Raw genomic sequence first — 26,053 nt, 5'->3', positions numbered from 1 at the left:
GATGAGGGCAGCTGTGGCATTTGCAAAATAATAATTTACCTCAAAGTATTGCTTTTATCTTCCAGATATAAAACGAAATTTGGTCATGATAGAACTGCTCTTCATGCTAGTAATATGTGCACAAACAGCAGCTTGTGATTTCTGTAAACTATATATGTTGTATATATAAAATGTTTTATTTTACACATCCCTGTCTACTGGGGAGGAGGGGCGGGGGCAATAAATGTTCTGAAAAAGTATGAAAAAAAATAATCAAAAGTCGATGCAAAATCAAAAGATAATAAAATCCCATTACATTAATAACATGTTGCTGCTGGAGTTGCCCTTACAAAAAATGGCGGCATCCGCTCGGTCGACGTGACGTCACCGCGACATTGAAAAAGTGCTACCCGGAAGCATGCGCCCCTTGCGGTAATGAGGTTGTAGAGGCTGGTGTTATGTTCGTTAAACCCAATGGAGCCTTTTACTACCGTGACTGCTTTCGGGCTTGGTCTCACCTTACTATCAGCAATATTCTTCCCCAATCCATTCCACGAGAAATGTAACAAGGAGGGGAATTTGAATGTTGCAGGTATATATATATATAGGAGGGGGGGGGGGGGGGGGACATACGAGAGTAATTTGTATTGTTTGTAATGTTAAGAAATAGATATATAATGCAGGAAGCTTAGAGTTCCTTAATTTACTGTTAGCATAATATCTGTGTCAACTATACACCAGGGATTCCTGCTAGACTGTACCATTTTTATTATTCAATCAATGAAGCTGGCAGTTCCTCTGGGCTCCCTCCTTAATTAAAGTTGAATTCTGTTCTTCACATCTTATGGCAGAGGAAGAGCTCTGTGTGCAGGAAAACCTAGTTGCAAAATTTTAACAAGTGTTTGTATGTTACATTATTCTTTTTTTTATGTATATGTTTGTGTATAGGTTATGCGCATAAACACTAAATTAACTAATGTATGTGGAATTCTGCCCTTTGTACTACGTGAAAAGGCGTGCACATTAGTGCATTAGTGAAACTGAAAGCTTCTCTCCATTGCCCGGGACTGACAGAGGCATAATCACCATTTGTGATGCCATGTTTTGTGCAAAAAAAAACTAAACTAAACTAAACAAAACTTTTATATCACTCAAAATTGATTTAAACTGCTCCCCTGATTTATGTTGTAGCACGTGTTTTTTTTAAATGTTAGAAAGAGTAAAAGTTCAGCCCCATGTGAAAAGATATTTTAAGTAGTACATAGAATAAAAAAAAAACATTAGAAGCATTCCTCTTAATTGGACATGCGTTTGAAATTTTTATTTTTTTTATAATGGGATTCACTGTGTCATTCAATATATAGCGAGATGCAGTGTGGGTGGGTGTGTCACTCCGTATATACAGGATGTAGTGTGTGTGTCATTCAGTATATAGCGGGATGCCGTGTGTGTCATTCAGTATATAGCGGGATGCAGTGTGTGTCACTCCGTATATACAGGATGCAGTGTGTGTGCCATTCAGTATATAGCGGGATGCAGTGTGTGTGTGTGTGTGTGTGTGTCACTCAGTCTATAGCGGGATGCAGTGTGTGTGTCACTCAGTCTATAGCGGGATGCAGTGTGTGTGTCACTCAGTCTATAGCGGGATGCAGTGTGTGTGTCACTCAGTCTATAGCGGGATGCAGTGTGTGTGTCACTCAGTCTATAGCGGGATGCAGTGTGTGTGTCACTCAGTCTATAGCGGGATGCAGTGTGTGTGTCACTCAGTCTATAGCGGGATGCAGTGTGTGTGTCACTCAGTCTATAGCGGGATGCAGTGTGTGTGTCACTCAGTCTATAGTGGGATGCAGTGTGTGTGTGTCACTCCGTATACAGTGGAATGCAGTGTGTGTGTGTGTCACTCAGTATATAGCGGGATGCAGTGTGTGTGTCACTCAGTATATAGCGGGATGCAGTGTGTGTGTCACTCAGTATATAGCGGGATGCAGTGTGTGTGTGTCACTCCGGATACAGTGGAATGCAGTGTGTGTGTGTGTCACTCAGTATATAGCGGGATGCCGTGTGTGTGTGTCACTCAGTATATAGCGGGATGCCGTGTGTGTGTGTCACTCCGTATATAGTGGGATGCAGTGTGTGTGTGTGTCCCTCAGTATACAATGGAATGCAGTGTGTGTGTGTCACTCCGTATACAGTGGAATGCAGTGTGTGTGTGTCACTCAGTATACAGCGGGATGCAGTGTGTGTGTGTGTCACTCAGTATACAGCGGGATGCAGTGTGTGTGTGTCACTCAGTATATAGCTGGATGCCGTGTGTGTGTCACTCAGTATATAGCGGGATGCAGTGTGTGTGTGTCACTCAGTATATAGCTGGATGCCGTGTGTGTGTCACTCAGTATATAGCTGGATGCCGTGTGTGTGTCACTCAGTATATAGCTGGATGCCGTGTGTGTCACTCAGTATATAGCGGGATGCCGTGTGTGTGTCACTCAGTATATAGCGGGATGCCGTGTGTGTGTCACTCAGTATATAGCGGGATGCCGTGTGTGTGTCACTCAGTATATAGCGGGATGCCGTGTGTGTGTCACTCAGTATATAGCGGGATGCCGTGTGTGTGTCACTCAGTATATAGCTGGATGCCGTGTGTGTGTCACTCAGTATATAGCGGGATGCCGTGTGTGTGTCACTCAGTATATAGCGGGATGCCGTGTGTGTGTCACTCAGTATATAGCGGGATGCCGTGTGTGTGTCACTCAGTATATAGCGGGATGCCGTGTGTGTGTCACTCAGTATATAGCGGGATGCCGTGTGTGTGTCACTCAGTATATAGCGGGATGCCGTGTGTGTGTCACTCAGTATATAGCGGGATGCCGTGTGTGTGTCACTCAGTATATAGCGGGATGCCGTGTGTGTGTCACTCAGTATATAGCGGGATGCCGTGTGTGTGTCACTCAGTATATAGCGGGATGCCGTGTGTGTGTCACTCAGTATATAGCGGGATGCCGTGTGTGTGTCACTCCGTATATAGCGGGATGCCGTGTGTGTGTCACTCCGTATATAGCGGGATGCCGTGTGTGTCACTCCGTATATAGCGGGATGCCGTGTGTGTGTCACTCCGTATATAGCGGGATGCCGTGTGTGTGTCACTCCGTATATAGCGGGATGCCGTGTGTGTGTCACTCCGTATATAGCGGGATGCCGTGTGTGTGTCACTCAGTATATAGCGGGATGCCGTGTGTGTGTCACTCAGTATATAGCGGGATGCCGTGTGTGTGTCACTCAGTATATAGCGGGATGCCGTGTGTGTGTCACTCCGTATATAGTGGGATGCAGTGTGTGTGTGTCCCTCAGTATACAGTGGAATGCAGTGTGTGTGTGTGTGTCCCTCAGTATACAGTGGAATGCAGTGTGTGTGTCTCACTCCGTATATAGCGGGATGCAGAATGGCTAATCCTTTTCACTCCAGCTGTTGAAGACTTCTTTGTTAATGATGCTCAGTCAGCGGTTTTAATGTCGTACTGCCAATAATCACTGATGTAAATATTCTGTATTCTGCAGTGTTCTGAAACTGGAAACATGTTCTGTCTGAGTTATTTTGTGTTCTTCCTTCCCTCAGCTATGCAGTGGGACCTTGAAAGCAAACTATTTGGGCAGCACCTGGCCAAGATCACCACCCTAAAAGTGTTACCTGGTTTCCTCAAGAATAAGCACCATAAAAAGCCACTTGTGTTGTCCTTCCATGGCTTGTCAGGCACCGGGAAGAACTACATCAGTCAGATCATAGCCCAACATATTTATCCTGAAGGACTGAAGAGCAAATTTGTGCATCAATTTGTAGCTACACTGCATTTTCCCCACGTTAAATATCTCGATATGTATAAGGTATTGAACAGAATCTGTGTTTATATTCATGGTAGCATGCCTGTGTTAAGAACAAAATGTCCTACAACATGATAAATATAGAATTAATAAACAGGAATTGGAAGCACAAGGGTTATTCTCTAAACTGTGACAAATTGGCAAGGGGATTTCAAATCCTTGGACAAAATAGCCAAACTTGAAATTAAAAAGGGACAGCTCCTTGTTTTATGCCCAAAAACCTCTTTCCCTCTTTTTTAAAAGCGCCATATTATTGGTGTGTCTGAGTGTATAACAGAGCTCCACAGCAATAATACTCCCAGTAATGTGTTTTTAAATTACAATAAACATGTTTAGAGATCAGTCTGTGTAAATATAATACATTGTTCTTGTTCTAAATTACATTTTAGTTGCATAAGTTGATATTAGTAAGTCACCTAAAACCTCTCAGAAGAGCCTCGCCCCTAAATGAAAGAATCCGTCTTTGTCCACTTGAAATCTGACACATTGGTTGCTTGCCCCCCTCCCCTCCCCTGCTGAGATAGCGCACACTGTTTTATATAAATATTAAGCGTCAACAATTCCGTAGCTCTATACAAATGGGAAACATATATACCAAATACACAATACTGTATTAGTGATAGGTTTATTTACTAAATGGTAAATTGTAATGGACTGAAAACAAAATTTTCCTGGCATATGGTGGCAGTACAATTGCGATGTACTCTTCCCTTAGGCCAAGCATCTGAAAGAAATAATTAACATAAAAAAGGTCCCTCCCCTTACCAGGTATAAGAGGCCCAACCAGCCCAGAGACCTCAGTTCTCTTTCTTGTTCCAACAGGAACGGTCAGGCATCTGGAATGTGAATGTGAATGTGGATGATGAATGGTGAGGCACATGGGTTGCTGCCTGGGGGATCCGGTCTGATAGCCTCCCGGGTGGAGAGCTGAATGGCCAGAAGACATCCTGCTGACTTACAGAGCAGGTATGTAAGCCTGCTTTTATGCCGCGTGCAGCACCGGCAAAGCAGGGAGGCACTCTCTAGTGGCAGCTAATCACTGTCTGGTGGAGACGCACTCGCACAGCGGTGGAACGCACGCCCGGGTGGTTTTGCGTTCCACCGGAGTTCCGATCGCGCATGCGCGGTCTGAACTCCCCGAAAATGGCGCCAAATGTAGAGGATCTGCCTTGTTATGCTGTGCAGATCTTCTTGTCAGCATGGATGCTCGGCAGTGAAGGTCTCCCGTGTCGCCAGCCCCCCCCATACGGGTCAGAGGTTTTGAAGGTATGATTCTTTAGAGTCTTATCGTTAAAGCTCTCTAAAAATTTCATTTATTTATATTGTTTTCTGCAATTACATGTTTAGTCCTGTCTAAGCCGGTTCCCAAATTAAACTTCTCTGTTGTAGTGAATTCTCTACTGCTTTCTCAGTTGGTTTTCAAAGGAAAGTCTGCAATGCCAAGGCTTCTTTAGTAAAATATTTTCTGTGCATGGCAAATATACAAATCAGATCTGACTCTGTCTTAGACTGGTGTGGGACACCTATTCAATTCAGATCATGTGCTGATGATTAGTGTTAATGATGTGGAATTCTTAGACAGGACTGCAGGCTCAGGTGCATAACCCTTATGAGGAAGGTGTAAATTCACGGTTTAAATATGAGTCGAATTGCTCCTACCTTGATGCTAGCAAAATCCTGGCTACAAGGAATGTAATCGCTTTTGCCTTGGTTTCAGGATATTTGACACAGACGTTTGAGTCTTTTAATAGCCTGCTCTTTCTTCTCCGGTATATGCTACTAAACAGAAGTCTAAATGGAAATGAACTCCGTCTAGTTCACACTGTTTTTTTCCTTGTTCAGAATCCTCTATCGTAGTTTCTATTACAAAGGTTGAGCTGAGACTACTCTAGCATTATATTCACTGTCCATGACAAAAATACCAAGCTAGCAGACCTGGCTATGGCTTAAACTGATATGGGAGACCAGTCTATACTGACACTGATTCAATCCCATCAGATTAAGGCTGGTGAAATAGCTCAGTGGGCTAATGCATCAGCAGGATCTGTTCTAATTCGCAGGTCGCAGGTTCAAATCCCGGCAGGATTGACTCAGCCCTTCATCCTTCCGAGGTAGATAAAATGAGTACCATTAAAATCGGTGATAGTAACAACCCCTGGATGTTGGACTAAGGTAACTTGGAAACCAGAGAAATCTGAATGTACCTTTCCTGGTTAAATACTTAAATGTGACTTGTAGAATTGAGCTCCTACCTCAACAAGAGGGTGCATTGAGTTGACTCTTGTTTTAAATGAGTTGAGAAAGTTTATTGAAGAATAAGAGGTTTATGTTATCCTTTATTTTATAACAGTTGATATACCAAGGGTAAAGCACTTCCAGTCCAACAAGTAATGCTGGTTGTTATATTCAGAAATTGAGTAAGGACTTTTTTGTAAAGTATTTTCCCTTCTGGAATTCAGATTGTCTATAGAATTTCTTATGTTTTTCCTCACGGTGGTGATTTTGCTTTCGTCTCATTGCAGGGTTTGTACGTCTGTGGCCCAAAGGGGTTTGAAACCTGGACAGCAGACGCTGCATCAAAAGTAAAGATGCATGGCGGAAATATATGCCTGGAAACGCAGGTATAGGAATTTCCAGTTCAAAGATTACGCCAGAGGGGGCGGAAGGTTGAAAAGTTATAAAACCATACCTTTGTTTCTGCTGGGTCTCCCTATTGAGGAAGGTGTGGTAGGAAGGATTCCATCTTCCCGAGTATATTAAAGGGTTTTTCTCCCGGTTGTTCCTAGTCCCAACCCGGATGTGTTTTTTCAACCAATCTTGGATCTAAAAGTCCTGAACAAACTCGTTTTTTTACCAACATGTCGAGAATATGGCATCTGTCGTTTATTTCCTTAAAAAAGAGATACTTCATGGCAACTTTAGATATAAAGATGCCTACCTGCCTTTTCCTATGTGAAGTCACTATTTTACCTGAGGTTTGCTATGAGGAAGGTGAAAAGGGTTAATTTTATTACAATCCAGAGACCTTTTTTTTTCGGGCTAGCTTCAGCACCCAGGTTTTTTTTAGGTCCTCACTCTTTTCACAGTTTGTTTTTAAGTTACTGGGAATCACAGTATAGAGGCGCTATAAAATCTATAGGCTAGAAATCCTGGAAGAATATGTTTGGTTTATCACCCAGTAAAATCTCACCTTGCCCCTGCGAGGTCTGTCCTGTTTCTTGGGTTTTGATCGAGTCAGGGATTCGGTAAATTCATCTCACATGAGAAAGTGTATGAAGATGAGGTTTGATGATGCACCTTCTTCGGCTGTCTGTAGGTTCGGTGAGAAAGCCTTGCAGGTTTTAGGTCATCTGACCTCTACAATCCCAGCGGTTGATTGGGCCTGAGCAAATTCGAGGCTCTTACATTGAAAAATTTTGTCCGATAGTCTAGGAAGTTAGAAGACTTCTATTATTTTAATGAGTATATCAGCTCATGCAATAGAAAAGTTCTCTTGTTGGCTGAATAACATTTCTTTATACGGTCTTTTTGTCACGAATCTTGGATTGTGATTTCTACAGTCTCTTCAAATACGGGTTGCCTGTATCGCTTATGACAGGGTGTTGGGTCATAAAAGGATACAGAATAATCTTCATTATTCCAAAGATTGTTGTCGGTTCTCTATGCTTTTCAGTAGTTCAAAGTTTTTCTTTGTAGGGAAGGCTGTAATGCTGTGGTTAGGCATTCAGACTACGGTCTCCTACCTAAAACGTACAAGGCAGTACAGAGGTTGTAATATTTTATTTCCTTGGCTCAAGGTTTATGTCCTGGGCTCGAAGTCATCGGGACTTCATTGCCGCCATTCCCTTTAGAGGTATAGACAACGTAGTAGCGGACAATTTCAGCAGTTCAGAGTGGTCCCTCGATCTAGTAATTTTTTCGCTTGGCGGTGAGGAGATTCACTCTGCCAGTCTTAAACCTTATGGCAAGTTGATCATATGCAAAGGTAGGGTCGTTTGCCTCCCTCTTCAAGGTAGACGAGCCTATGGTAATGGACGGTCTTTCGATCCGGAGGGTATTTCACCTCGCTTTCAGTTTTTTCCTGGTGAACCTTGTCCCAAGGGTCTGCAGAAGGGGACATCAGATTGAGCTCGGTTTAACATGTTATTTAACATGTTCAGGTTGACGGCTTAACTTATTCTACATGGTAGGGGCGTTAAAGTAGTGAGGTTTCAGTTACTGTTAAATTCTACCAGGTACTCTGCCTCTTCTGTCTACTAAAGAATTTGGACGTGCTTCTCCTATTGTTACTATCCGGCGTTCTTACGAGGTGGTTTTTCTCATGGTTTTAGTCTGTCTACCCTTAAAGTCCAAGTTTCCGCTCTCAGTCAAGTTTGGTGATAAATGGGGCTTCTTGTCCTCCCATTAGAAGATATACATATATTTTTTTAATCGTTTAACCTTCTAAGTGAAGCTGCTTTTACTTGTGGGTTTTGTCTTTAGTTTTGTAATCTGTGTTCTCAGCCTTGAGAACCTTTGGATGCAGCTTCTTTAAAGGCTCTAACCTTGAAAACAGTGTTTTTGTGGTCGTTTCTTCAGCTAAGAGGATAGTGGTTTTCCTTTCTTTCTCTCCTAACTTTACTATACTTCTTCCTGATAAGGTGATTATGTACCCTATGCCCTTATTTCATTGGAAAGTCGTCTCCTCCAAGGTTATCAACCAGCCTGTTTTTTCCTTCCTTTTATGGTCCATACTTTCCGGATTGGAATTTGTTTGGAGCCAACTGAATGTGGATTGGTCTAGACAAATACATTTGGACCGATCATCTTTATATGGCATTCTGATCATCTATTTGTGAATTCCTTTGGTGTTTTTATGGGGCAGTTTCCTCCAGGGCCTCTTTAACTAGATGGCTGGTGGATAATATTTAATTGGTTTATTCTTCCTCGATTCTACCTTTGCCTGCCTCCTTGAAAGCTCATTCTGCTAGTGTTATGACTGCCTCTTGGCACAATAAAGGCATGTGCTTCACCGGAAGTTATATGCAAGGCAGCTACCTGGTCTTCTTTCAACACTTTTTGTCGAGCGTTGCAACCTAGACGTATTCTCTGACGCAGTTTTTTGGGCACTGGGTGTTGCATTTTATTGCCTAATTTCCCGCCCTTAGTGTGGATCTCGATATATCCCAATTACAACACTCCCCCCCCCCCCCCCCCCCCTTTATATATGTATATAGTTTTTGAATGTTTTATAAGTTCACTGAAGTGTTCTCGGTACGTACTGAGGTCTCTGGGCTGGTTGGGCCTCTTATACCTGGTAAGGGGAGGGACCTTTTTTATGTTAATTATTTCTTTCAGATGATTGGCCTAAAGGAAGAGTACATCCCAATTTTACTGCCACCATATTAAGGAAAAAGGAATTTACGGTAAGTAAAATTGCAGTTTTCAAACTCTAGGCAAAAAATGCCTCTCCCCTATTTTTCTAAATCTTCATTGTTGTGTCTGTGACCCCCAACTTTCTGTCTTTTTTTCTAAACTTTTTTTTTAATTTTTTTGTAAATATCTGTTTATTGTAAAATGTTGTTTTAGTAATTTGTGATAAACCAGATTATTGCTATCAAAATGACATCTATAGATCAACCGTGTAGTGGTACGTGCAGGGACCCAGAAAGGTCAAGCAGAGCAGTGGTCAGTTAAAACTCGCAGGTCCCTATAAAGCTAGTGTGAGACTTGCAGGTATAGATTAGTCCACGCAGGGTACCCATATATAAAGCAGTTAAGCTGTAATCTGGCTATTATCGTGCGTCGCCATGCAAGGAGAAATATACTCCTCGGTTAACAGTAACACGAGTGGTGGAGTCAAACTGGGTAAGACCAAAGTGCATTGACCCGATGGCACCAGGGAGCCCCCTGAGAGGACCAACAAGGTTGAATTTTTTTTTTTTCTAAGCTTCTTGTACCTGTGTCCCACAGCATTTTATGCCGCTCAGCTTTAAATGTCCCCACTCCCCAGCTTTTTTTTGTCCTCCAGCCTTGTGTGTCTTTTTTGGGTTCTTTTTATTTTTTTTGCATCTCTCATCTCTCTGTGACCCCCAGTGTCTAGTAATGTGTCATTACATTTTTTTTTCTAGCCCAGTTTCATGACAGATTTGAGTGCAACAGCGGGAAGTGTTCAGTAGATGTAGAAGAGTTGGAGATCATGTCATGGGCCTGAATAAATCGGGGCATATTACCCATTTTATCACACTCACAAAAGTACCTGGGGGTACGGGGTAATCTTCCCCCCCCCCCCCCCTCTTATTCCTATAGTTATTCTCCAAAGCTTGGCTATTTTGAATCCTAATAGTTAAATTTGCAATTACTCTGTCAATTCTCCATATTTACTGGTTTAGTGTATCCAAGCTTATATTTCCCAAGTGCACACATGAACGTGCATCCTAAGTTGTGGTTTTTGTGAAGTTGCTGAATAGACCCACTGTGTTACTTTACGACTGAGATTTTTATGTCTAATGGTATTGATCCTGAAGAATTGACATGCTGTTCTTCTTTTCCTGTTTTGATTTCCATTTTAGCAAACACAGGACAGTCCTTTCCCAGCTAGACAAAACAAAAACAATAATGCGATAGACAAAAATAACCAGGTTATGCCTAACAAAAGATAATACAACCAGTATGTAGTGGTAATTACATGATTTTGCTATTTCATAACGAAAAGTCATGATTTTATGAAAGACACGGAGGCGAGTATTGCTTAACCATTTCTTTACTGTCCACCATGCTATTGGTATACGCAAAGAATACAAATGGGAAGAAAAAATGGTAACCATAGTAATAGGCCACTCCCATACCAAGTCCCAGTATAATAGTCAGCACCTCCCCACATATATCCTCTTTCTTTGGAGATGCGACACAATAACCACCAAACAGGAACCGATGAACCAGTACAACCACAGGAGAACAACCGTCCTGAAATCCAGCTGGACTCCAATCAGGAACCATAAACGAACTGGGACCAATCCATCAACGAATAGAAACGCCAACAGTGAGGGGCCCATCACGGAACAATCCATAGACCTCCAGCCAACGTGGTGAAGCCTTGTGGGAAGTAGTGAAGATCCCCAAACAGCATAGAATCAACCTGTTAAGACATAAAAAAATAGGAGCCGAACGGTTAAATCGGAACTTGAACCAAAGTGCGCATGCCAAGACATAACGTATTGCTAAACAGAAGCAACACAGTGCCCATAACGTAAGACAAAACCCACCAGACAAAACATATAACATGATCAGGTCGGATGAACATAAGAGATACTATAAATACAGAGCGCGTCTCAAATACCTACCATCCCCTGGAAACATACCTGAGAGAGAAAACAACAGGGAGGGATAATCACGTGAAAGAAACGTAAAAGGGTGGGACAATACTCGCCTCCGTGTCTTTCATAAAATCATGACTTTTTGTCATGAAATAGCAAAATCATGTAATTTTATGTCAAGACACGGAGGCACATATTGCAAGTTTAAAGCTGATCAATAACAGAAGAAAAAATGTGAGGCGTAGGCCGAAAGTAAAACTCGCGAAAAGTGGATTCGCAGGACCAGTCCGCCATCCTCATCAGGTCTTCCAGACGTGCCCCCGAAGCCACCATAGATGTGGCTGATGCCCCCGGAGGAATGGGCGCTAAAGATGAACGTATCCACACCAGCCAGCGACATTACCCATTTCACCCAGCAAGCCAAGGTAGTACTGGACACAGGGGAAAAAGGTTGACAAACCAAGAGGAAAAAACTGAGGGGACGAAACCGAACGATGTGCACTCGTCCGAAGCTCAGGTGGACACAGCGCAGGGGTAACAGGAAAAACTCTGATACGAAACCGACCGAATAGCCGTCTTAGTGCATCTAGAGATGTGAAATGACACCCCGTCCGGAGTGAAAGACCTAGCATCGTAGTCCAGGGCATGGACATCCGAAACCCGTTTGCATGAAATGAGGCAAAAAGGGAGACAAACTTGGCTAACAACTGTCGTAGGGAGAGATCCGAATTGGGAGGCCAATAAGTAAAAAGCGACAAAACGCAGGAGACGTACCGAGGCCTAGGACGGCGCGACAGGCGCGATCCCCGAAGCAAGCGGCACATCAAAGGGTGTTGGCCTGCAGGATAGCCGTCAAAGCCCTGATGAGCCGAGGAAATGGCCGATCTGTACAAGTTAATCGTGCGATATGCCCGATCAGCCTCAAATAACGAAGTGAGAAATTAGAGGATCGCAGTCACAGGTGCCGAAATGGAATCCATGTTCCGAGCCAGGCACCAGCCAGCCCAAGCTCTCCAAGCTGTCCCATATGATCGTCTAGTCCCAAGGGCCCATGCGTCAGCCAGGAGGCGTTGAGTTGCATCCGAAACCCCTTTGGATTTCCCAGGGACCCCGAAAAAAAAACCAATCAACAACAACAACTTCTTGTCGGCCTGACTGGCTCAGAAGGAGATCCAGGTAGGATGGCAGCAGTCTGGGCACATCCATCGCCAGTTCCAGGAGCTGTGGGAACCATGATTGGGTCCCCAGAACGCACTCAGCAGGATCAGGTCAGCCATTTGGCGGCGAACTTGGAGCAGGACCCGAGGGATCATGGCAAACGGAGGAAAAGCATAAAGGAGTGAGCCAGTCCAATCTTGCAGGAAGGCGTCTACTGCCTTCACGGCCGGATCCGGGCGCCAGCTGTAGAACCAAGGTAATTGGGTATTAAGCTGGGATGCGAAGAGGTCGATGGCAAAAGGTCCCCAGAGAGACGAGATAGCGGAGAACACCTGTACATCCAATTTCCAATTGCTGTTGTCCGACAGCGTGAACTCCAGTCCGCATGAGTGTTGTCGAGTCCAGGGAGGTATTCTGCCTGGACGACCAGATTCCTGGCCAAGCAATAAACCCAAAAGTCCTTCGCCAAGCAGGCCAGAATAGCGGACTGCGGAGATGTTGTCCATGCGCAGCCGAATGCATGCGCTGGCAGTCCTGTTCGCAAAGCTCCGGATTGCAAAGGAGCCGTCCAGGAGCTCCAGAGCATTGATGTGGAGACGGGATTCGTCATCCGACCAGCGACCCTCGGTAGTCACACCGTTGCAGTGGGCACCCCAACCATGGAGACTTGCGTCTGAATCCACTGTGAACTCTGGATTCCAAGCTGAGAGGTTGTGGATCCACCAGGTCAACTCATCCCCAGTTTCCGAGTCCAGAGAGACCATGTCCGCATAGGACTCCCCGCTGCGAAGGTGTTTAATCTTCAGTCGTTGGAGGGCACGGTAATGGAGAAGGGCTGGGAACACCGCCTGGATCAATGATGCCAGTAGGCCAATGATCCATGCCAGCGTTAACTAGGGGCGCGTTAGAGTGTGGCGCAGTTCCTTGCGGATGGCCCACATGTTGGACAGAGGGAGGCATAGTGATTCCGCTTCGGAGTCTACGGTGAACCCGAGGAACTCCATGCGTTGCGAAGGGGACAGGCAGGATTTTTCCCAGGCGAGAGAGGAGGTCTATCGTCCATTGCAGATGCTTTAGGAAGACCGATCAATCCTGTGCCATGATAAGGATGTCGTCCAAGTAGACTATCAGCCGAAATCCTCGACTGCGCAACCAAGCCATGGCAGGGCGCATCAATTTTGTGAAGCACCAAGGAGCTGCCGAAAGTCCAAAGGGAAGGCATGTGAAGCGCCAGGTGTCGCCTTTCCAGAGGAAGCGTAATGTCTAACTTCGCCATCCAGTTGCCTCGAAGGAGCAAGTCTCGCAGTAGATGGATGCCCTCCATCTTGAAGTGGCGGTAGCACACCAAAGTGTTTAGGGCACGGAGGTTGATAACTGGGCGCCTCTGCCCGCCCTTATTTTCTACTAGGAAGATGTTGCTGAGAATGGGGGCTAGTTCTGTCGCTCCTTTCGTGTGAAGGGCTGATAATTCTACGTCTCAAAAGACACAGTCGGGCACTGAGCGAAATAGAGCGAGGAGGAGGAATGTGACACAGAGTGTGGACCAATTCGATGTGGAATCCCTGAACGGTGGTCAGAACCCAAACATCCAAGGTGATGGTTGACCAGGCGTGGGAAAAAATGACTGAGTCTGCCCCCTACACAAATATTGGAAAAAACATGAGGTAGATGTAAGCTTACCGTAAGGGCGTCTGGAGCCGGAGTTCCCTCTGAAGCCTCTGGATCACCATGGTCTTCCACGAGAGGGGAAGAAAGGGTGACTGGTTTCTTGCTTCCTGGTAGGGAGCTCTCTGGGTGTAGGAGCCTCGACCCGATCCACGGGAGTGGTAATTGGAACGGCCGGCAGACGAACCCTGAATCTGCCAGCTCATGAAATACCCTCTTCATGGAGGATTGGGCCTTATCCAGGGCTGTAAAAGCACCCACAAAGCGCCCCAGGTCCTTAATAAAGGAATCCCCAAATAACAACAGGCCCTGGGCATCCTTGCCCGCCTCTGTGATGGCGAGGTTGGCTAGCTTAGGTTCGATTTTGCACAGGATGGCTTTACACTGTTCTATGGACAGGGAGGTATTGACACTGCCCGCTATGCAGATTGCCCTCTGCACCCAGCCACGGAGTTCCTCCGGGTCAACCTGTCTATTCTATGCTTTGACAATTTCAGCCAGGTCAAATCGTTTGGCCAAAGAACCAAATATGTCCAGGTGCTTATCTTGGCACGATTTAAGTGCCAAATCCAGACCCTTGCGAGGATTCCATTCCAACTTGGAGAGGAATTGGGTCATCTTCGGATAGACTATAGGGGTCTCACAGACTTTACCAGGTACCAGAGGTCTTTTGCATTTTGCCCTGAGCTTATTATGCACCACCTTACAGAGGGGGCGCCGTACTCAATTCTCTAGGTATCGTGCCATATGGTCCGCTGGGAGCCATTCAGCCAACCTTGGATGACTGAGAGCATCCGGCTTAAACATGGGTTCCCCAGACGGATTCATGAGGGTTGAGCCTGCAGAAGTGGGAGAGTCGCTCCGAGAGCCACTCAAAGCCACCCCCGACTGAGCAGTAACAAAAGAGTCTGTCCCGCATACCTCATTGTCAGAGTCACACACGGACTCAGCATCAGCCTCCTCACTAGACCCAATTTCTGTGTTGTGCTCTAGCACATTTCCACTGCCACGCCTGTTCTGCGCGGAAAGGCTCTTTTGCGTGCCGTAGGCACGTTATCATGGGTTGTCACGGGTGCACCCATCATATTGGTTCTGGAGTCAGGGACGTTAGTGCCTGGATTTGGCGGTAGTCTTTTTAGGTGCGTCCCCTGCAAGGCCTGGACCAGGGCGCGTTATGTGCGTTGGTGTGGTTAAACTTTCTGCGGCCAGTGGGCGCGCAAGTAAGGCCTGGGAGAGGGCAGAGGACATAGAGCCCATAGCAGCCATAATGGTGTCAGTGGCTGTACGCTGTAGCGCCAGGGATTGGGTCTCCTCAGGCACAGACATGGGATCCACTGCAGACGTAGTGGAATTAGAGCTGGAAGAGGGGTTACCCAAAACCTGGGGTATGTCCATCTCACCATGGGAAAGGGGGCTGGCAGGCACCTTAGATTTGGGCATATTAATGCTGTGAGATTCCCCCAACAAAATACAAGGTTACTGAAAACAGCTATAGACTAATATAAATAAACAGAACAGGCTAGCAGGAGTTAATCACTCCAAACTAGACATTAACCTTTTAGAGAGGGTAGAGATACGGAGCTCACCTGGGCCCAGACCGGAAGAGACAGAGCCAGAAGGACAGGATGCCAGAATGGCCGCCGGCAGTCTCGCAAGATTCGCGGCAAAAAAAACCTTGAATTTGTCTAGTTAAAGAACCGAACGTTCGGTAAAAAAGAGACGAATTCGTGGGAACAAACAAACGAATGAAATGAATATGCAACAGCCTGTTCGTGTAAAAGTCGAACGCGTCAAACAGACGAATGATGCTATATGCCGGTAAAACTAACTAACGGCATGGGTTCGTGGTGAATTTAACACGAAAACAGCCAAACCGATATGGAGAAACAGACGCAAAAGGCGCCAAACAGACAGGGAGAAGGAGAAATGGAGCCAAAAGGCAGAGATAAGGAGATAAGAGCAACAAAGGAAAGCTCAAGGGAGAGGGATACAAAGAATAGAACCCTGGGCTCAAAGGAAACAAGCATAGGCATAATACACAAAAATAATAAAAGTAATAAACAGAAGAAAAAATCTGTTATAATATAAGGAAATAAAGCAATAATATGTTCAAAACTAAGAACAATCTAAATAATAGATAACAATAATAATAAGAAAGTATAGGTAAGAAAAAATGTGTCCTGTACTTATCTTTGTGTGGAGCAGCAAAGAAAGAGGAAATATGTGGGGAGGTGCTGACTATTATACTGGGACTTGGTATGGGAGTGGCCTATCACTATGGTTACCATTTTTTCTTCCCATTTGTATTCTTTGCTGCTATTGGTGGACAGTAAAGAAAGGGTTAAGCAATATGTGTCTTGACATAACATCAATGTTCGGTGGTAATAAATGTCCATATCTTCATCAGAATAATATTGATATTTTTAGGATGTAAAGATCCTTAGTGGTCATATGCAATAAAAAGAGACCACTACATGGACCGAGGCAAGTAGTATGTATGGTATTGCACAAAAAAAGAACAGAAAAACCAAAGGTTATGGACTGAATAAGATGTAACTTGTAATTATAACACGTTAAAAGGGCAATTGGAACCAATAATTGTCAAAAAGGTAAGTATTTTTACACAAATTACTAAGTTTCAATCAATAAATGTTGAATACAAAGAATTAATTTCAATCTTGTGATTCAGTACCTATTCGAGGTCAAATTAGTCAAAAACATAAAATGCTATTCTATTTCTCTGGAAGTAGTTCCAGCAAGTCACCAGTAGAGGTCATCCTCTCTTTAACTCTTTCTGAAATAACTAAGATCACAGAAAAGAACAACCAGAGGGCTAAACATGGGCACGCACATATAATCGAGCTTCATACAAGCTCTAGAAATACCAGCATACAGCGAAACGATCCCCTTGAACAGATATTATACTTATTCGTGTCCTCAATTTTTCCAAAAACAAAAATCTCCAATAGTATAAACATGTAATTTAAAGATGATGTATAATAATAACAAAGTATTTAACCAGGAAAGGTACATTCAGATTACTCTGGTTTTCAAGTACGTCCTGGGGATGTTATCCAAGGGGTTTTACTATTTACTATTACTTTACCCAATTTAATGGTACTCATCTATCTCTATCAAAAATACAAACATAAATGTGGAGCTTGAACAAGCTCAGGCAACACAGCGTGCAGCAGTATAATCCCTGCCTAAGGATGTGTGGATGGTAAAAAAATTTGAGCGTCCATTAATTATCTTAACATCTTAAAAATATTTCAGATTATTCTGAGATTATTCTGAGAAGATTTGGACATTTAATACCACTTGGTATTGCTAATCACCAGATATTTGTTGAATGTATATATCATCTTATATCTTTTGCTAGGCACAACCTGGTTATTTTTGTCTAGTGCATTTTTCTATTTTGAGTGTAGAGGTGCACCCTTGTGTCAGTGTGTGCTACCTTGTTGGCTCTATCAGAGATTGTAGCATTGTATCAATCCTATATGTTTCACATAAAATTTATTCCTGTACATATATATATATATATATATATATATATATATATATATATATATATATATATATATATATATATATATATATATATATATATATTACTTATTTTTTTATTTTTATTTTTTGATAGGACCAGCTACAGAATTGGATCAAAGGAAACGTGTCGGCTTGTGAACGCTCAGTCTTCATATTTGACGAGGTGGATAAAATGCAATCGGAACTCATTGATGCCATTAAACCATATTTGGACTTCCATGAACATATAGACCGTGTAGATTATCGCAAAGCTATTTTCATCTTCCTGAGGTACGGAGCATATTTATTTTGCACTGCTGAGATGGATCTGTCACCAAAATAACTTCTGAGTATTGTAATTTCAACAAAACTTGCTAAAAGGGGAAATGCTAAGATCCTGTAGGTGACCGTAGCTTTAAAGGGGCACTAAAAACACCATACCTTTAGGAGATTTTGTTAGCTGTCCTGAGCTAAGCCTTGCTGTGCAGAGCTACCTCATTGGCTGAGAACATCCACCGATCACTCTCAGCCATTGAGATCAACCCTGCTCCTCCGGGCTCAGCTCAGAAAGAGATTGTAGCGGAGAGCTGATATTCCACAGGTATTCTCCACTTAAGATCCCAGTGAGGCTCAGGAACAAGTATTATAAATCCATAAAGTAGTAATTCCAGCAGGCAAAAGAATCTAACAATATCCAAACATCAATACCAATGAATGGACGACATACAGCATCAGGAGCAGAACTGACGTTTATTCCCACAGCCTCCTTTTAAGACATTCACCCATGCAAGGGAGGGATTTACAATGATTAGGACAGTAGCCAATACAGTAACAGTTCACTCCCACACATCTCTTCCCCTCAGTGTGACACATAATCCCATTAATTGTACTGTACTTTTACCCAAAACCTGGATGTACCCTAAAACAAGCAGCTTAATACTTAGGGTACCCCCAGGTAGCCCTGATCTGGGTGACTAACATATCCAAAATTCACCCAGTTAGGTGGAGGGTGAAGTTTGACCGACCGCACACGAGGTGGTATCCGGAAAAGGCTCCATGTGTTTTGGCCCTGTGGTCGGTCTCGGTTCGGCAGTTAAATTGCATAGTAATCCTTGCCATCCACAGCTAATATTACCTTTGCCTTTATTCCCTTGTTCGGTACATTATTTTTACAGAACGGGGGGCTGCCTAGTCCCTCCGTTCGGGAGTTATGGAACTCTGGAGGTCTCAGCGGTGTTCGGTTGTTTGAGTGTCCGATTTGAGTTCCAGACACTCGACGACCAAACACAGCTGAGATTTTTGTGCGGAAGATGGCCGCCGCGCGCGGTTCGTATACCGAACAGTGACCACACAGGCACTTAGCAAGTATCAATTAGACTGCGGTTTTGAGAAGTGTGAACGCTTAACGAGGCGCACACTTCTCACTGGGGTGGTCTGAGGGTTCGGTAGTTTCATTCGTATGAAAACTACTGAACCCTCATACGAAAGTACATACATTTTTCCTATAAACAGAGATACAATTCTACGAATGCGTTATTATACGAATTATACAGGACAGGCTTAATACAATCCGCTACAGAGATCTTCCTGCTCTTCGAAGACTGTAATCGAGGCAGGTAGCTGCAAACCCCAGGTGAGATAGTTGCACAGTAATCTAGGTTGAAAAAAACACTCAAATCCATAATTGGGGGGTTTGGGACACTAGGGCGTGCTGTAGTAGATATGGGCCTTGGAGTTTTCCTTTAACTAAAAACAAACCAGTTCTTATAACATTCTATCTTAATAATAATACAGTAACTGTATTGCTTACTGCTGAGCCCTCCATGCTTATGGGAAAAAAAAAAATTGTAACAAAATATTGCTGCTGACCTTTTTTGGAATGTAGAAACTGACTATTCATTACCAAAGAAAATGATTTCCTATATTTTTATACAGCTAATGCAGAGCCACTTACAGCCGTCAAGAAGGACATTAGGCACAGTTTTATTCAGATTCAATATTGGAGATCCACAAGTTTATTTGCTAACTATTTAGTTGACCATCAACGTTGTCAAATTAACAGAGCTGAACATTTCTTTCAACTCTGTGTTTGTCAGCTCATCACAGTCTTCCATTTTATCGATCACTTACTCCTCATGTGAACTTACACAGACGACTGACTACATTTGAGGACTACCTTTGCAGATGTCCTTTACAGACCAGGAATGGTCCAATATAATGATCTTGACACATCAGTTCTCTATATGCCCTAGATTTCAGGAGACTGATTTTTAAAATCTTCTTTTCAATCACAGCAGCCCAGTGAGAAGGGGGCAGGGACAGAGAGAGGGTGTTATCTCCTCACCAATGACAAGCACACCCCCCCTCAAAGTGAAAATATTGGCATATTAGTTTAATTCCCATATAACCCATGCACAGAGCCCTGCTAAAGAGCTCTTGCATGAGAACAAAAGCCCTGTATTTACACTGTGCAGCAAAAGTGAACTGAATGACATGCTTACGCTGCGTTTGCTTGTGACTTGCCTCTGGTGTCTCAAAAAGTGGGATACCAGAGGACAAAAGGAGCAGGGGATGCACACTTCCGGGCTGAGTACAGCTCCCCCCACCAACGCACATAACGCTCACCCGGCCCACGTGGTCTCCAACTACGGGGACCCCACACGCACGAACGTTCTCCCTACATGATGGGACTTCCAGGTATACAGCCCGCCAATCAGGGGGCCGGGGCAGAGGGGGCTGGCAAACACACACGTTCTGAACCCCCCCCCCCTGCCCTCCCCAGTCAATCCGGTTTCACTATATCCTCACCTCTCACTGTACCGAGTACTACAGTCTATCACTACCATCAACTCCAGCCAGTCTCCAAAAATACAACTATTACTAACCCCTCAAACTACCACATCTACGCAATCTCATAAGTGAGAAGAAGAGGGGAAAAAAAGGGGTTTAACTCTTAAAGGTACATACCTATAATACAACAGACGTAGAAAGGGGAGATAATAACTTCCACACAAATGTCCATTCTTACAAATTGTTCACTATCTAAGCACATTACGTAAAATATTAGCTTTTTCTGTGTTATTTTGTGTTACAGTTGTTCATAGTCACTGTTGCAACTCTGCCATATATATATGACGGTTGTTCAAATTAAGGGCAGCACACGCCACCTTGTAAACCTTGTCACTCATAGCCTCTGTTAAACAGTCACTCTATCCATAGGCGTATTCCTTTGCTATATCTTTTACATACATCCTAACAAACTGTTAGTAATTCAGGTAGTATGGAAATCAAGTGCCAAGGCAGGGTCAGTTGCACCCTGATGCCAGTATTTAGTCATTTTGTTATACAGGTCACCTGGGTATGACAGCCTTGTCGTTAAACGTTCATGGCATGATCATGTCCCTTAGTTTGCAATATGGTTGCTATTTAATTAGTCTTGTTCAGTCAAACTTACAGTGACCTTGTATCCACACAGCAAGTTCCTTAATTAACTTTGTTACCTCATTAGCATATTCGGTGGTTTCACACAAGTATATTGGAGGGTTCCTTTTCTAAACATCGCGCTTAATATCCCCCCCCACAACGTGTATCGCTTGATTATTGCAACTTTACTAGGTTAGTTCTTTCCAAATATGCACAGTAGGGCCGCTAGGTTCACACTCACTCACATTCAACCACCATTTGCACGGCTGGGTTTTGGAGCCTCAGCTTCGTTCGATTCTGGTTGCACATGAGTATGTACGATATACCGTCCTACATTAACACATGCATTCTTTCGTGCTCGTCGGTTAGTACACTAGGTGAATATGGAGCACATCATCTAGTTACTCTGCAATCTCTCAACTCCCATAATTTTCCCACCTAATAATTGATTGTCCCGTATTCACGATTACGCTATCCACACGACACCCAGACGGCAGCCTACTAAGACATACTTCGACCCCTCCTTAGTGTATCAAGTTTAAATATTATTCTGCTTACTTGAGTGCGCGTATGCGGCTAAAGCCACACATCTGTACAGTCTACATTAAACCCGCGCTGCATCTTAAAAAATACATCCAATAAGTCGCGTACTACCAATCAGCGGCCACCTTACCACGGGCTTGCCCTCGTACTTGTTACTTAAGTCACAGCCCCCCCTAGCCCTTCACGGCTTACTCTTCATATGGCCATCAGGGCGCTTACCGCTACATCCTACTCTCTTCCCCTCCAATTAGGCATGGCATATGGAAGCCATACGGCTTCCCAGGATTATACACGGCTCTAGCATACCATGTTTAGGATACACCATCCAGTAACACGGCCACTCCAACCTTTCGGACTACACCCGGGGCATTACAGAGGGACCAATTCCTATGTTTACGCATGTCTGTCCATCCCCCCTCACCCCGCCTATTCTGCCACTTCAGCTGTCACATTGATATAGGTTATGGGCAACCAGGTCACCTAACATTCCACGTACCAATTTGTCGCAATTTATTTCAATTAACGAAGTAGCCTGGCCTCAGCTTCTAAATGGCCGGCATTAAAAGCATTCAATTCTATTTCTCTACCCCCGGGCAATCGTTACGACACTATTACAGACCTTCATTTGAACATTTAGATCCGACAGCAGCATCATTAGACCCACTCAACTCCTCGTACGATCCTCTCCACATCACAATTATGTGTACGGTCACAGGCAATTCTGGCATATCTGATTTTGCTTCCCGACATTAAAGTTAAGACTTGTGTTAAATACATACTTCAGCTCCATCGGGAATACCCCTATACGAAGCCCCCAATAGGTCGTCACTACCTACGTAACATACGGCCCGCGGTGGGCAATTATCTACAACGCTATTCCGTCCCCTCTTCTGGACTACTACATACATCCGGGACCCGCTAGGACCAACTAAGTTCCTAGCACGACCCTCTCTCTGCTTTTCTAAGTTCAGTAGCAGGCTTAAGGAATCTCTGACGTTAACCTTGTTAAATACATGTGTCAGGTCCTCCAGAGAGCCTGATACGCGACCCTAACTTGGTCGGCACGACAAACGCTACATACTGCCCCCCGCGGGCAAGCCACGATATATCAGTTCCGGCCCAATACATACTACTGTCGCTTCATCTGGCTCTATCAGTCACCCGTAAGCCTCTCTCTCTTCGCTCCTAAGAGTCCGGTCACAGACTCTCACCGAATCTCCGACATATATATCCCTATAGTAAACTAGAGACGTTGTTCTACTAAATACCTCAGGTCCTTCAGACATACCTCCTATACGCGGCCCTCACGAGCCACCACTACCCATGTTACATACGGTCCTCCACGGGTAATTTACCACCATCACGACTCCGACCCAATACGCGTTTCACTCTCAAAATAGAGCTTCTTCAGTCAGCTGAAGAAGCTCTATTTTGAGAGTGAAACGCGTATTGGCCATTTTAAAGGACTTCTATTGAGGACTTTTTTATACACACGTTTATTTTGTTTTTATTTGTTGTATATCAATAAATTTTTTTACTCTTTTTAATCCTACTCAAGTCCTTTTTTGGAGCCTCCAAGGAATCTTCATAGGGGTAGTGCCATCCCCATTTGAATTGGTACAAAACTTATATACCTAGAGCCGGGACCCATAGGCTCAGGACCAGGTGAGCACCACATTTATTAACCCATACCTGTGTTCTTCCACTGCCAAATCTACACATTGGTCCATTCTCTTTTATGTCTTTGAGAATTACTCCAAGCCGAAGTAGAAGGGTGGTGCTACCATAATAAGCACACAAGCCTCAATACGGAGCCAGTGTTTCTATATACAGGCTCCTTAAAATGTGAGTGTACAAGTTCACTACAATATCACTGCTATTATTGCACTGCCACTTTATATACCATCTGCACTATATTGTAATTTTTGACATGTACTTTATACTGCACCATTGAACCGAATAACGTTTGGTAAGCTGTATATGTGTTTGAGCGCTCCACTTATAGGTGTAGGTCTTTGTCACTTACACCTCACTATAATCTACATGAGTGTATAACTATACTTCTTCTTCACTTTTATGTTTCATTTAACACTTTTATAAATTAACTTGGTTGCTTCCCCCTGGCTGTCAATTAGGTAACAGGTCCAGTTACTTCCTGGTTGTGTTAGCTCCATGAAACTAAACTCAAGAGACCGCAATTGCCAAGAGCACCTGCCTTGTAAAGACTCCTTATTGAGCTGGATTGGGAAGTCTGTGATTGGACAGACTCCGAAACTCTGGAAGGAGTTAGAAAGGGAGGGCTTGCATGGTGCTGTAGCCAAGAGAACTGTATGTTTTGCAAGATGTTTTTAGATAATGACTCCAATGAAAAAATGCATAAATAAAGGCATGTAAGTTTTCATTTGTTGTACATCTACTAAACAGTGATTTTTATTTATTTTGTGTTTGGGCACTGGAGTGTTTCTTTCAGAAGCCTATCTGTGCTAATAACTTGTGGTATTTCCCTACAGTTGTCAAGAACAAAAATACTTGTTTTACTCTAAGTTCCTGCAATTTATAAGAAGAGGAAACTGAAACTAGATTGACAACTTTGTTGCCGTTGTGGTGACTTACTGCTTTAGTTTTAATCCTATCTAGTAGTAAAATAATAGATAATCTTAGTATTTTGTAATACCTCTTTTTATTGGAGGAACAGAATTTTGGAAATAGTCTGTGGGCGACAGCTCTTTATCGAATCTAATGCATTTCTGAGCAAAACACATGCGATTTTAATATTGAGTTATGATACAGGGGTTGAAGTGACATCAGAGTAGATATACAGCACACAAATCTAATTGGGGTAAGGTTGGGAGGGAAGGGGGGCAACCCCATTCTTCCATAAATATTTTGTGTTCGATCAGGGAGTAAGGAGAGTAGTAGATGAACTAGAAGAGAGAGATAAAAAACAAACAAAAAAAAAACCTCAGTAAACACTCAAGAATACAGCGTTTACTCAATAAGGGCTCTGTTATAATAAAGCAGGAGGGGGGCATAATGTCCCCTCTGTGGCCAGCGGGCAGAGGCTAATAAATAAAATGAATGAGGGGGACCTAGAGTCTGTCCCCACTTGAGCAATACGGGGGGGACCTAATCTTCCCCAGCCCCCACTCATGGTGACAGGTGGGGACTATTAAGTAAAATATGAATCTGGGGTGGGGGGAGGGTTGTATATTTGTATAATTTACAAGTGAGGATATCTCTCACGTAGGGTTAAGGGTTAATTACTTTGATTTCGAAACTAGATACTGTGATGTAGAACATCTCTGCAATTTACAAATGAATAACCAGGCTGCACATTTTATATTTTTCTTTGTTTTTGTTTTTAAATCATCTTTATGGTTAAAACTAAAAACAATTGAGGATGAGTGCATATTTAACGCCAAGTGTTAACTGTTTGACTACCTGTAACAATATTGTTGGCTTCTTTCAGTAACACAGGAGGAGAAGTCCTTTTGGGACTGGCTTTGGACTTCTGGAAAGCGGGGAAGCAGAGAGAAGATATTAAAATGTCTGATGTGGAACATCGTCTCTCTCTTGTTGCATTTAATGAGAAAGATGGTGAGTAAGGGCGTAGAGCATCTAGATGAAATTGTGCGCGTATTTTCTTATAAATTTTTTTTCATCAATCTGTCAATAAAGCAAAAGTCAAAATCATTTTTTTGGAATACTGTAGTATTGCTCATACATGTTAATATAAGGATACCCCAGGCTGGGGATTCTAGAATTTCATAGGAACCCAGTGTGACGGACCGCCTGGCACCCCGACCGAGTACCTCCGTCAATCGCTGCTTCCTAGTACTTGCGAGTACCATCAGCACTGCACTGGAACACCATAACCACTGTAAACCCCACTGTAATCTCGCCATCCTCCACCCACCCTCTACCCAAGACCAGGATCCAGCTTCCAGTAGGTAGAGCATAGCAGGAACAGCTCTTACAAGAGCTTAGTGTTTATACTCGGGGGAGTATAGTGATTATAGCAATCCCCAGAGTGTATGTAGTTCTCCAATCCCACAAACATTAGCCTAGACTTCATGGAGGGTAAAACAAGTGTGTTTAATGGAAGCCACAGCTGGCCTTTAATGCAAGTCCCCAAGCAAGGTATACGCCCACATGGATCTTGTGGGGGACAGGGACACAAAGCTGACAAACCAATCAGAACAGTAATTAAATGTACAACACTCCCACACACAGCAAACAAGTAAAGTACAGTATGTAAAAACCAGAAAACCAGAAAAACCACATTTTTTTTATAAAGTCCCATAAGTACCCCCAAAACACAGCATATCCCCCATACTTCCCTTGATAGCCCTGATCTGGTTGAACTATATATCCTAAAATCACCCGGATCAGATCACGGGTTCAGAAAGTGTATGGAAGTCATAGGCATGGTCCCATGCCCAAAACAGTTCCTTAGAATCGCGGCTAAGTGCCGCTGGAGGACCGACCGGGAAAAGCAAGGTTTTCATGCCGAAAATTGTTCCAGGGCATTCGCAGCTAAGTCCCCCTGATAAGTTCATCCTCTCTGTCTCTGAGACATCAGC

At 43.7% G+C, this 26,053-nt stretch overlaps 1 protein-coding gene across 1 annotated transcript in view; it reads left to right on the top strand.

Moving 5' to 3' along the window:
• Positions 1-421: 421 nt before the first annotated feature.
• Positions 422-26,053, top strand: part of LOC134573031 (torsin-1A-like) — a 28,247-nt gene continuing 2,615 nt past the window's right edge. Inside the window, exons 1-4 of the mRNA XM_063432394.1 lie at positions 422-571; positions 3,593-3,858; positions 17,620-17,795; positions 24,940-25,067. Of these exons, the coding sequence (XP_063288464.1) occupies positions 454-571; positions 3,593-3,858; positions 17,620-17,795; positions 24,940-25,067 (688 nt within the window). The 5' untranslated portion in view covers positions 422-453. The remainder of the gene's footprint in view (positions 572-3,592; positions 3,859-17,619; positions 17,796-24,939; positions 25,068-26,053) is intronic.

Source organism: Pelobates fuscus, chromosome 9 (genome assembly GCF_036172605.1).
Source record: "Pelobates fuscus isolate aPelFus1 chromosome 9, aPelFus1.pri, whole genome shotgun sequence".
NCBI classification, from domain to species: Eukaryota; Metazoa; Chordata; class Amphibia; order Anura; family Pelobatidae; genus Pelobates; species Pelobates fuscus.
This window is presented reverse-complemented; position numbering and strand designations above follow the sequence as displayed.